The sequence below is a fragment of the Mytilus californianus genome, unplaced genomic scaffold (assembly GCF_021869535.1).
Source record: "Mytilus californianus isolate M0D057914Y unplaced genomic scaffold, xbMytCali1.0.p SCAF_2, whole genome shotgun sequence".
NCBI classification, from domain to species: domain Eukaryota; kingdom Metazoa; phylum Mollusca; class Bivalvia; order Mytilida; family Mytilidae; genus Mytilus; species Mytilus californianus.
In genome coordinates this window covers 107,386,649-107,400,067 of record NW_026262668.1, presented here as the reverse complement: position 1 = coordinate 107,400,067, position 13,419 = coordinate 107,386,649, and the positions used below count along the sequence as shown (strand labels likewise).

Genomic DNA, 13,419 nt, shown 5'->3' with positions numbered 1-13,419 from the left:
GCTTCGCGCATGGCATAATAGGCCTTGTTTACCTTCTTGAATAAAGACTTATTAAGGACAGTATTATTGCCCCTAAGCTATGTCAGTATATTTACCGAAATTGACTATAGGCTTTGACAAACGTGAGTTAATTAATTGAGAGATTATATATCATATACAGATGAATAATTTATTTGCTGGTCACGAACCCCGCAACATCCCTCACTCCCCGTTTTCAGCTATCATTCTTCCCAAACAAAACGTTTTAAAACACCTTTAACATCTTAAAGATAAAACAAAACAGAAATATATTATACCTACAAATTTATTTCATGAATCCTGTTTTTTAGCTGGTTTTTACACATCAATCTCTCTGTCCAGCATATTCATGGTCGTTTATATCATTGCTATCTTCATCAGTTATCGTAAAGATCTAGAAAAAATGCAAAGAGGAGACTACACATTCTTGCCAATGAAACTCAGAAAGAGCTTAAATGACAATCTAGTGGTAAGTGCAATAATCACATAATGAAAAAGTACATAGTCTTTGTTGAATTATTTACAACATGTATATATTCGGGGTGATTAATAGCCTCTATATTGTATAGACAATTGTCTATTGTTGAAGATCGTATGACATTATCTAGATTTATATTGGGTTGATGTCTCATTGATGTGTATCATTTTATTATTCATATTTCCGATAACAAATTTAAATGCAAATCATATTAACGAGGTAAAGGAAAGATACTTGTCAATGTGATATCTTTGCAGCATTTCGGGGACTGTTATCAACTCCACTTAATTTTAATATCTTAACTCCATACATATGATTAATTGATGGTGATAAGCACCACCTTCAGCACTTTAGGTAGTTTTTAATTGGTGGAGGAAGCCAGAATACCCGAAAAAACTACAGGACTTCGGCAGAAAAAACTAGCAATCCTAATTCAAATAAGATCGGCGTTGATGATCGGGTTTGAACTCATAACCTCAGGGCATATGTGTTGCAGTCAAACTGGTTTAAGTTTACATTTTCAGCTTTTGGATGGTTTAAAACCGGTTTAAATGCTTCGAAACTAATTTTTCAACCTCTGATATTGTTTTGTCCAACTGTTCAACCCACACGAGGAGGTTACATAATTTAAGGAAGCCGGTTTTGGTTTTCAAGAAACAAATGTGAGACTATTTTTGATTTCGAACTTGTTTTGATTTGAAGGAACAAATAGAAGGTTTATCAAACATACATCAGAAACCAAAACCATTTTTGAAGCAAAAAAAAAAAAAAAAAAAAAAAAAAAAAAAAAAAACGCGCTCGGTGTTGACAGGCTAGTGGTCAATGTGGATGAACTACTTATATAAAAATAAGGAGATGTAGTATGATTGCCAATGAGACAACTATCCACCAAAGTTCAAATGAAGCGGATGTAACCAATTATAGGCAACCGTACGGCCTTCAACAATGACAAAAACCCATACCGTATGGTCGGCTATAAAAGGCCCCGACATAAAAAATATGAAACAATTCAATTGAGAAAACTAACGGCCTAATCTATAACAAAACAATTTACGAAAAACAAATATGACAGACATGAACCAACGACCACCACTGAACTACAGGCTCCTGACTTGGGATAGGTACATAAAGAATGTGGCTGGGTTAAATATGTTCGTGAGCGCTCAACCCTCCCTTTAACCTGGGACAGTGGTGTAACAGTACAACATAAGAACAAACTATAAAAATCAGTTGAAAAATGCTTAACTCATCAGATGGATATTAATAGAAAAACATCTAACAAAAACACAGAGTGGACGTGGACGGGTACTTATATATCCCAAAAACGAAAAAGACACAAGTACAGATCTGAGAGTAATCGCAGTTACTGACAGCTAGTTCAAAGCCAATAACAACTAATGAAAAAAATCATGTATCTAAGACTAAAATATCAATCAGTACACATCCAACATTCAATAGATTTATTGTAAATACGTCATTAACAGTCAGAGAAAAACAGGACCTTGTCCAATGCCAAACTATAGGTATCGACAGATTGTAGTACCGTGAAAGTACATATGTGTAATATTTAGTATGGTTTAATTTACTGATAACAAAATCAATATTTATACCAATAAAAACAATATTCAAAGATTTAATTACAGTGTTGAATAGGTAACCTTTTAGAATAAGTTTATTTAAAGGATTGATAAGTTTACCTTGATCGTATCTAAATTTTTGGGCTCGGTTTACAACATCACCGTAAAATTTATAATGTGTTATTCCGTTTGAAATAAGTTTTCTACAGGTACAGCCAAACTTGCAGAACAAATCTTTGTATCTATGAAAGAATTCAGTAAAGGTTTTAAGTAATTTGAGGTAACGAAATCCCTGACTTAATAATTTACTAGTAATACATAGATTATGCTCATTAAAATCCAAAACGTCACTACAGACACGGGCATAACGAACGAGTTGGGATATATAAACACCGTAGGACGGTGCCAAAGGAGCATCACCGCCCAAAAAGGGAAAATTAACAATAGGGAAAGAAAAATCATCCCTTTTGTCGTAAATTTTTATGTAGAGTTTCTGGTGTAATACTGAAATATCTAAATCTAGGAAAGGACAGTTATTGCTGTTGATATTAGATTTATTTAAAGTAAGTTCCTTTGGGTAAATTTCATCAGTATAGTTAGAGAATTGTTGATTATTTAACGAAAAATATCATCAAGATAACGGTAAGTGTTGTTCAATTGATCTATTAAATGGAATTTAGACGGTTTTTTACTGAGTTTGGCCATAAACTGTGATTCATAACAGTAAAAGAACAAGTCTGCTAATAAAGGGACACAGTTGGTGCCCATAGGAATACTTACAATCTGTCGATAAACTTTTTTGCCGAAACGTACATAAATGTTATCAAGGAGAAAATTTAGTGCTTTAACCATCTCATCACAGCTCCAGTAAGTATATCTAGCATATTTACTTTTCTCATTAGAGAAAACGGCTTTATATGAGTTGCAGCAAATAAACTTGCAACCAGATTTATCAAACGACCATTCAATTAGATAGGAAAACTTTTGTTTGATAAGATTGTGTGGAAGTGTAGTACAAAAAGTGGAAAAGTCAAAACTGTCAACCGATTCAAAAGGACCATCAAAAGCACGTAATTTATCTAAAACATCCAAAGAATTTTTTACACTCCAAAAATGGTTAATTCCAAGGTTTTCATATGTTTTCTTACAAGTTAAGGAACTCGTTAAAAGCACCGAAAGATTAGTAGTAGAAAACTTACTAGAGGCCGAAATGAAACGATATTTTACGGGTTTTTTGTGTAGTTTAGGTAACCAATACATAGTGGGGACCTTCAAATGTTCCGAGGAGGCCTTAGGCTGAGCTGTGGCAGTGACATGATTATTTACTATATGACTCTCTGTGGAGCGTACGGCCTTGAATGTAGTTGAATGTATAATTTCAATCATACGGACTTCCGTGTAGTATTTACGTCAAACCACCACCACATTGTTGGCTGCTTTGTCGGCCGGTACGAACACAAAACGCTTTGATAGTACTTGAATTTTGTTTTTAATCCTAGAAATGGGCGTATTACTTACTCTTCTATTCATTTCTAAATTATTTTCGAAATGTGATATACGAATATCTACAATATTCATACATTTAGATATGAATCAAGTGACTTTTTATCAGACTTCTCTCGTTCACACCATTTTTTTTACAATAGGATGAAAGAGCATCTTTAATAACCTGACGACACTCTTCCCAATTTATTTTCGACAGTGGACGATATTTTGGTCCCTTTTTCAGAAAGTTTATAACCTCTCGGTCTTGAACGATGTTGAGGTCCCTGTAATTACATGGCCATAGGGATCATACCTTAACTTCGACGTTTCACAGTCTCATGTTGAAGGAGCATTATTTTCTATACTGACATCTTATGTAACTGACGTATAATTAAAAATTAAACTTCCACTAGTTTTTTTATACGAATAAGAAATTATAGGTGGCTCAATTGTATTTAAATAAAATCAATACCTCTATTAACTTCCGAGGTCCTCCATTCATATTGAGGTTGTATACTAAATATTACAGTAATTACGAAATTTGAAAACTGTTAATTTAAATCAAAATGAATATACCTGTTATGTGTATTCAATCAATAGGGTTATAATCAGATACTTACATTTTAGAAAATACTTGCGTTCATTGTGGAATGTATATAATTTTTACTCGAAAAAAAAAATAATGTCTACTCCACAGGTTGTGTCTGCAAATTCGATTCGGTTCCATTATGATTTATTTTACGAACCATTTTCCTCCTATCAAAAACGATTGGACTTAATAAATGTTACAAGCTCCAATCGACTGAAGCTTGTTAACGAGTAATTAGTGAACAAGATGATAACTCGTCTAAATTAACTTGACTTAAATCGGGGGTGGAAATGCCAACTTAGAATTTAGTTTGGGGCAAGAACAGCAATAAGGGCCCTTATACATTGATATAGCCTCCTACCATCTCCAATGTTGAGATTAATTCTTAAGACTTGATTTGATAAGGATACGAATTACATTATATGGGCTGTGCTTTAACTATTTCGGGGAAGTTCAAGTTAACCTTGATGAAAAGCACTTAACTGTCTATGCTTATAACACATCTGATTTCATACTCTTGATTATTCACCTTTTCTCTTTTAAGGCATCAAGTTTACGATATTCCGGGGTACAGATTGCATTCTTAATATGGTGTAAGTTAACGTAATTGTAATTGAAATGTAAGCCATTGCCTTTCAACGAAATAAGTTAAGCATTTTAGTAAAGGAAAAACAATATTTTTTAGTTACGAATCCTATTCAAGAAAGAAAACAATCTAGGAAAGATACATTTTCAACACCGAATACCGAATTCTTTGAAGTCTTGACACCAAATGTGCAGCATAACATGTCAAAACCGATCAATTCTAAAAAATAATTGTTAGAGTAATGCATGTCTAGTTTTATCACAGTTGTCACATTAGAAATTGATAACATCATGTTTAACCCCGCCGCAGTTTTGCGTAGGAACCGCTGGCCTTTATTAGTGTTGTGTGTGTGTGTTTTTTTTTATTTAGGTTCATTTGTATGTTTCTGACTTTAATTCATTTGGCTGAACTTGTTTACCAAATTTTATAGGGCAAACTGAAGCCCTCTCCCGGATGCGAAATTTTCTCGCTACGTTGACGACCAATTGGTGGCCTTGGGCTGTTTTACTGCTCTTTGGTCGGGTTGTTTTCTCTTTGACACATTCCTCGTTTCCATTCTCTATTCTACATTAGCTGAAAAAAGTTTGAATTTTGGGTGCTCTACATGTGACTTTTAACTTCTAATTTACAAATTAAAAAGTGTTCACCTAGTAGAAATTAATTGTTCTAGTCATTTAAAAAGCATTCATTTAAAATGGAAAGTCGAAACAAACAACAGACTCAATAAATAATTATATTTAGAACGCAAATTATAGAGTTGACAGTTGAATCCGTGAAAATATCCAAATTTAGATCATTCTTCCATTACGCAGATTCCTTGTAGGTACCCAACCAGAGGAAAAGCATTGCGATGACCCAATGATTGTATTTTTTAAAATAAAATCCAAAATTAAAACCGCTAAAGTTACGATGTAGAAATAGCCGACGATTTATCAACAGAATTGACCTTTGATGTCAAGTGGTAATTAATACGAATCGTTTATTGAATGCTAGTATGATACGGTTGACGCTTTCGAAAGCGCTAGTGAAACAAAAGGCGGTTGTATCAATGAAAACACTCACTTGCCGGGATCGAACTTGAATCAGGAGACTGTTGCATGTGCTATTAAATGCCAGGAACCATGCTCTTGTTTTGAATAAATAAAAATTGCGTACAAATGTACATTTGACTTTCGACAATAGCGTACGATTTAATCTGCTTTTGCTGTAAATGCATAATTTTGCGAAATATTTCTGAGATTAGTCTCGATTTTATCTTATGATTAGGAATTTTCTTGCTTCTGTGTGTTGAATTCATAGCGCCACATGGTCACATTTGTCCTCGGAATGCAGTATTTGTGATGCCATGCCTCTGATAGTTTGAGGTAGTTTACTATGGATATGGGGTAACATCAACGTTAAACTTAATACACATGTTCATTATGGTATGCCCTTTATAAAATATTGAACATCCGTTCTTTAATCTACGTCATATCTGACATAACAGTTTTAAATAGAAGCCCAAAATCTATGTCCTCTCATCGACGTCTAATTTTAACGACTTGTATTACCAATCCTATTGGAGTTTGTCCCAATCGAAATCCAATATGACCCAGTTCTGTTGTCATCGTCTTTGTCTTGATAGATAGCATGTAAAATCATAGTATGGTGACTGAACTGACTCATGAAAAGAACGGACAAGGAGAAAACATCTCAAGCCACAAGAAGCAACTAAAACAAAATAAAGGATGGATATGGGATACATGCCAATGACGTTGAAAAGACATCAATATTTAATCAATCGTGGTTAAGCTTTAAATATTTTAACGGAAAAGTTCTGAATTTTGAAATCAAAATCGCAGGACCCAAACCAAAAGCAAACACAGCAGCATATACAGCAACAAGACATCGATATCCTTTCTTTGATCTTGGATGAAGCCCTGAGAAACTATACCTTGACGTCATACACTAACACAATATTCAGTGATAATCAGCAATAAAACCGTGTGACACTATCATATATTTCAGGGGCACCCTTGTTTAAGATTAAACAAAATTTATTCAAAATGAATTGAATTGAAATGGGAAACAGGCAAAGCCTTTGCAAACACTTACCACACAACAAGGTACAATAGATGACATGAAGACAAGACAACACACAATTGTTTATTTCAAAACTATATCATTGCTGGCTTGAAGAATGCTTTCTTCTAATAACTAACTTATAATACTATGCATAATAGGTTAAGTAAAAAATAATATACGAGCATATGTAATATATGAAGTACGTATTTAAAAAAACTATAATTTTAATTTATTTCAGGTTACATATTGATAATACTGATGTTATGGATACTTTGCTTTATGATTGCCTACATTATAATTTTGCCTTTAGCTGGAAAGATTCCATTTTCGTTTTTTGAGCCAGTACTTATTATTCTGTGAGTATAAGTTCAATGGAGAAATTTTAGATTTTGTTTCCAGGTTTATCATACATAACATGTGGCTTAATGATTGTTCTGACAGTCAAAGAATGTGTTCAATGCATAATGTATATATTTTATGCCCTGGAGGGAAGCCCAGGATAAATAAATTGGTTCTAGTTTCGCCGTCTGAGGAGTACGACTCCCCCTTAAGTATCGTCCTTTTTACTGTGGGGAATGTTTAAATGCGCAGTCACGTTCGGTTGGAATGGGGGCGTTTAAACTGATGACGTGTTAGGAGAGTGACACGATATACGCACGTTCAGAAAAACTTTGAACACATCTTTGAGGGGTCCTTTGGTGTTCTGTTTCGATATGAACTGTCTACACTACCGAACGTACCTTTATTTTACAGTAGAAGTCAAAATTTTAGGAACTTTATCCAGGTTGACCAACTGTACAGAATCTAGCCTTTTATTAATTGTTAAGGTGTCCTCGGGCTGAAAAAGCATGGGATATTTGTAATTGGACGTTAGGGAAGCAACAATCAAACAATCATACTCTTTATCAAGACCCTTTTACACATCTTTAGTCAAATAGCTGACCAATATTTGAGAAAAAAAGTTTTAGTTCGTTCTAAGCTTGTGTGCAAAGCGTTCATGAATATTGTTTTTTTCCCCATTAATTTGCCAATTTTATTTGCTTTCTATACAAAAGAGGGACGAAAGATACCAGAGGCACAGTCAAACTCATAGATCGAAAACAAACTGACAACGCCATGGCCAAAAATAAAAAGACAAACAGACAAATAATAGTACAGATGACACAACATAGAAAACCAAAGACTAAATAAAGAGCAATACAAACCCCACCAAAAACTGGGGGTGATCTCAGGTGCTCCGAAAGGGTAAGCAGATCCTGCTCCACATGTGGCACCCGTCGTGTTGCTTATGTTATTACAAATCCGGTAAATAGTCAAATTCGTTCACTTATTTTGAAAGAATTCAATCAGTAATTTTCAGATAATAAAAGAAATAAATGTATTATTTTTTTCGATTTTCTGTTATAGTCAAAATATGATGCAAAATTTTAGAAAAATCTGTGACATAGCCCATTTACTGTAACTTGACCTTAAAAGCAAAGATGTACTGAAACATTGCTTGTTGCAGTACGAACACTTCAAACGTAACATACATTTAATATATTGTATAGCAGCGCTTTTCTGGATGCGAATTCAAAAATGCTTTAAGAAAACGTTTGAAACGCCAAAGAAGAAAAATGCATTGTAAGAAAAAAAGCAGAACAGCCAAACTAAATTCAACTTAGTCTAAGTGGGGAGGGAGAAATATTTATAGAAATGTGACATACAATTTGAAATAAACCTTATTGATAATGGCAAAGTTTGTACACTTGATATGAAGATGGTCACCATCGATGATGTACACTCAAAAGAAGGTATTCAGAATCGAAAGATACTTGCTCAAACACTTTAATTTAGTACTCAGCAATTATATCAGATGCAGTTCAATATCTCATCAAACGTTTGAAAAAAGAAGGAAATTGTTTTTTTTATCTTTAAGTCCAAAAGTCTAGACAAAATCGAATGTATATCATCCAGGAAAAAATCCTCAATAAATTCAAGGAGGACTGAGGAATAAAATCTGTCATTTCCATCGCGAATTTTTCTAATGGCTGTCGTGAGAGAAATTCTATGAAAAAATAGGCCAATAAGAGCAAAAAACGTTCGTTATCTGTAATTACTTATTACAAAACGATATACTAAAATCAAGTGAATTACAGGGAAGGCGATTCAGAATTTGAACTGCTTTACACTAATGGTCTGTTTATATTAACTATAACTAGGTCGATCAGCGGATGAATTAATTTTTAAATTAGTTATAACGATAAAACATATGAAAATGTTGACCATTTTACCGAGTAGTTGATTTAGCACTCTTAAGCATTGACTTTCGTAAACTTTTTAAGCAGAAAAAAAAAATGCACCAAAATTTAAGGTTACAATCTTATTGATTCTTCATAGCTTGCAGCTTAAGGTAATCGAAAGGCTTTTTACATAAAAAAAAACTGGACGAACCCAAGGATAGTCTAGGCAATGATTTTCTTTCTTTCTCTTTGTAAACTCACAACCTGTTCCTTCGCTAACCAGAATATATTTCGATGTAAAATGCTGACTGAAACTATATGATTTTTTTTATAAAATGAGATTTTGCTTCGATATCAAGAATATACAATTTACAATACATAAAGGAAAATCACAAAATATATAAAGCTTATATAGGGGTTATAAGAACAAATCTAAATAATAAAACACTAATCCAAGGTACAACCACTTAAATTGAAAGGGGTAACATAGCAAAACAAAAACACAAAACGAACAAATCAGAACCGATTTAGATGAGAACGGAGCGACGACCAGCCGTTTCTTTTTTTGTAAAAGAAAACATACTGTAGTATATGAATAAGAAGATGTGGTTTGAGTGCCAATGAGACAACTCTCCATCCAAGTCACAATGTTTAAAAAGTTAACAATTATAGGTCAAAGTACGGCCTTCAACACGGAGCCTTGGTTCACACCGTACAGCAAGCTATAAAGGGCCCCAAAATGACTAGTGTAAAACGATTCAAACAGGAAAACCAACGGTCTAATCTATATATAAAAAACGAGAAACGAGAAACACCTATGAACCACACCAACAAACGACAACCACTGATCAACAGGCTCCTGACTTAGGACAGGTGCATAAATATTCAGCGGGTTTAAACGTTTTAACAGGCGACAACCTTCACCCTAACCTGACACAGTAGTGTAACATTACAACATAAAAAGGCACACTATAAAATATTAATTGAAATGACTTAACTCGATCAATGTTCATAATGTATTGTTGTGAAAACAACGATTTATATGGTCCTAAACGATTTCGACCAAGGATCACATAATTTTTGATAATTTCTTAAAGCCGTCGTGTTGTAATGATTACACAGCCTATCTATGTCTACGTGTCTTTTGTTATTTTGTAGACCGTTAGTGATGATGAATTTCGGCTTTAAGAAACTGCAAGTCTTTTTATCAAGAACATTCTTCCAACAAGATTTTACTGTTATTATGTCTAAAGGGTTAAAAACTCAGAAAGCTCTTGCATTAGACAATCTGTAAGTATTTCAATTATTTGATTTAATGTATTCATAGCTGATATGAATAAGTCACAAAACTATGAGTCGATTCTAGTGAAATTTTTGTCTTTTTTGTGAATATTCAGTGGATCCAATGGCAAAAAGAAACCGTAAATCAAAATAGATAACAAAAAGATTAATGCCAAGAAAAGTAAAAAAACAAGAATCTACATACAATAACCAAAATTATAGAAACTGGCGATTGAATAATACGAAACCTACTAATTAACACGAGGGAAATCATGAACTTTGAAAGGATAAACACTTCCTGTTTCATTTTCTATGCAAAAGAGAGGCGAAAGATACCAAAGAAATATTCCAACTCATAAGTCGAGAAGAAACAGACAATGCAATGGCAGAAAACGGAGAACGACCAAAAGACAAACAACAATACACAAAACACAACAAATATATTTATTTTTTTAATTGCAGTTTTTAAATCTCGAATAATGCTACAAATAGTGTCATAATTTTTTAAAGGTTTTTAACCCTCTTCTGTTAAGTATTGCATTTTTGTATACAGTAAACGTTTTTGTATACAGTATCCCTATGAACTATATTAATATAAAAAAAAGGAGATGTGGTATGATTGCCAATGAGACAACTATCCACCAAAGTTCAAATGAAGTGAATGTAAGCAATTATAAGCAACCGTGCGGTCTTCAACAATGAGAAAATAACGTATAGTCGGCTATAAAGGACCTCGACATGAAAAATATGAAGAAATTCAATTGAGAAAACTAACGGCCTAATTCATAACAAAATAATTTAAGAAATACAAATATGACCAGTAAACTGTTGGCTCCTGACGAGACAGGCACACAAAGAATGTGGCTGGGTTAAACATGTCTGTGAGCGCTCATCCCTCCCCTAACCTGGGACAGTGGTGTTACAGCACAACATAAGAAATAAACTATAAAAAATCAGTTGAAAAGGGCTTAATTCATCAAATCAATACAAAGCAGAAAACACAGACCGGACATGGCAGGGTATTTATACATCGCTAACAACAAGAAAGACACAAAGTACAGATCTGAGAGTATTCGAAGTTACTGACAGCTAGTTCAAAGCCAATAGCAACTAATAAAAAAAATATGTATCTAAAACTGAAATATCAATCAGGTCACATCCAACATCCAATGGATTTAGTGTAAAGACGTCATTTAGTTCATATGGCTGATTTACAGGAAACGATATGATGTTCTTCAATAAGACACTCTTTTATTTTTGTCATAAATTACCAGTTGTCACAATATTCCTCTGGGTATATATTATAAGCGTTGACCAATATAAAAAGCGATGTATGGTGAATGGTAATTTATCTGAAAAGAAGAAGGAAAAAAACGTTATGTATGAGTACATGAGAAAACAAAAGAATACATTTCGTTAACTGAAATGACCAGCATTAAGTGTTTTTGGTATCTACAAATCTGGTGGCTTAAAAAATTGGAATTAAATGGAATAAATGTTTTTTTTTTTATTTAAAGCTGATCCTTTAAATTTACAAATGCAAATAGTTTACATAATTTTGCTATTTATATCAAAACATTTATATGTTTAGTCTTTATGGTAGATCATTTTCAGTTTACAGATATTTTTTTTTTTTAAATATAGAAATTTGTTTTGAAGGAAAGGTAACACTTCAGTTATTTCATTTTATGATAATTTCATATGTATGTTTATTTCTTTAATTGTGTTAACCAAAAAGAAGATCCGAGAAATGTGATCCCTGTTTCTTACTTTTGCTTTATTTTCAAAGAAAGAATAATGCTAACTACTTATATGTTGTTTTTATAAAATTATTGTATTTTTTACTTCTTACCTGCATGGTTGTACTTTCTTCTTTAATATCCTTATTAAAATATAGAAATTTTTCACACCTGTATTTTATAAAAAGGTTAGGGACGTATATCCTTGTTATACTAACCTATAAAACAGCATAATAAGATTGTTTTGATTAAGTTAGAAGCTCCGACACTCTTTATAATTCATTTTATAATTATTTTTTTAAGTTCATCTAAATACAAATTACACCGTGGCAAAATGTTCTTAAATTATAGTTTATTTGAGAAATTGACTTCACATGAAACTTACAAAATCAGGAGCGGATCAAGGATTTGAAATAGGGTGGTACACACCCTAGAACTTTTTGACGTTTTTCGTGCCAACAAATTATATTCATCCGAATTTAGAAATCTATTTTTGTAAATGAATACAAGTACGTCTGTTTGAATTTTACGCATTCTATTGGTACTATTAGCTTGCACTTTTGGTATCTTCTGTCGCTATTATCTATCTAATATTTGTTCATTTGTAGAAAAATATTCAACATATTGTCTTTCTTCATGTTCTTCTTCCACGTCATCATTGGATTTATAAGTTGTATAAATAGGATTTTGATTGGTCTATTGATTGGTCTTGTATCACTAGCCAGGATAGATAAGTGTATGCTTCCAAGAGGTTTTGAGAAGTTTGACAAAGGTAATTTTTATTATAATCATGTTTTATTGTGGTGTCTTGTTGTATAATTTAAATTAACGTTCCTTTCCCTTGTATGTTAAATAATATCGGTACGATATGTATAGACTGTTTAATGATCTGATCAAAGACTACACCATATCTAAAGGAAATAGTTTTGGATACAAAATAAAATGAAAATTTAAAGTACAACATAAAAAGATAAATTGAAATAAACCAACCCAATTAAATCTTCGACAATTTCACCTGAGGAAAACCGTTCATCTAATTCAATTAACATAAATAATTATTAACAGTACCAGCAGTTTCAATATTGAAAATAGACATAATCAAATTAACAATCCTACATTTATGTTTATACATTATTTTGTAAAAATGAGAGTTGACTATTACAGCTTCACACGAATTAAATAGAATAGACGGGATATGCTTTTACGGTACATATCATATGATCATACGCTTTCAAATATCTGGTCTTTTCTCTGATATTACAACTGAAGAATTGTAGTCAGTTCAGGTTGATTACATTGAGGTCATCCGAACATATTTTCTTCTGACACAAACAAAGCGGAACAAAAACGATGTCGCTCAGTAAGTTAATCATATCTGTA

At 32.7% G+C, this 13,419-nt stretch overlaps 1 protein-coding gene across 1 annotated transcript in view; it reads left to right on the top strand.

The window, feature by feature from the left end:
- Window positions 1–13,419, top strand: part of LOC127730681 (stimulated by retinoic acid gene 6 protein-like) — a 62,939-nt gene that overhangs the window by 47,793 nt on the left and 1,727 nt on the right. Inside the window, exons 12-16 of the mRNA XM_052239196.1 lie at window positions 330–487; window positions 4,692–4,740; window positions 7,036–7,153; window positions 10,178–10,309; window positions 12,648–12,811. Coding sequence (XP_052095156.1) covers window positions 330–487; window positions 4,692–4,740; window positions 7,036–7,153; window positions 10,178–10,309; window positions 12,648–12,811 — 621 coding nt within the window. The remainder of the gene's footprint in view (window positions 1–329; window positions 488–4,691; window positions 4,741–7,035; window positions 7,154–10,177; window positions 10,310–12,647; window positions 12,812–13,419) is intronic.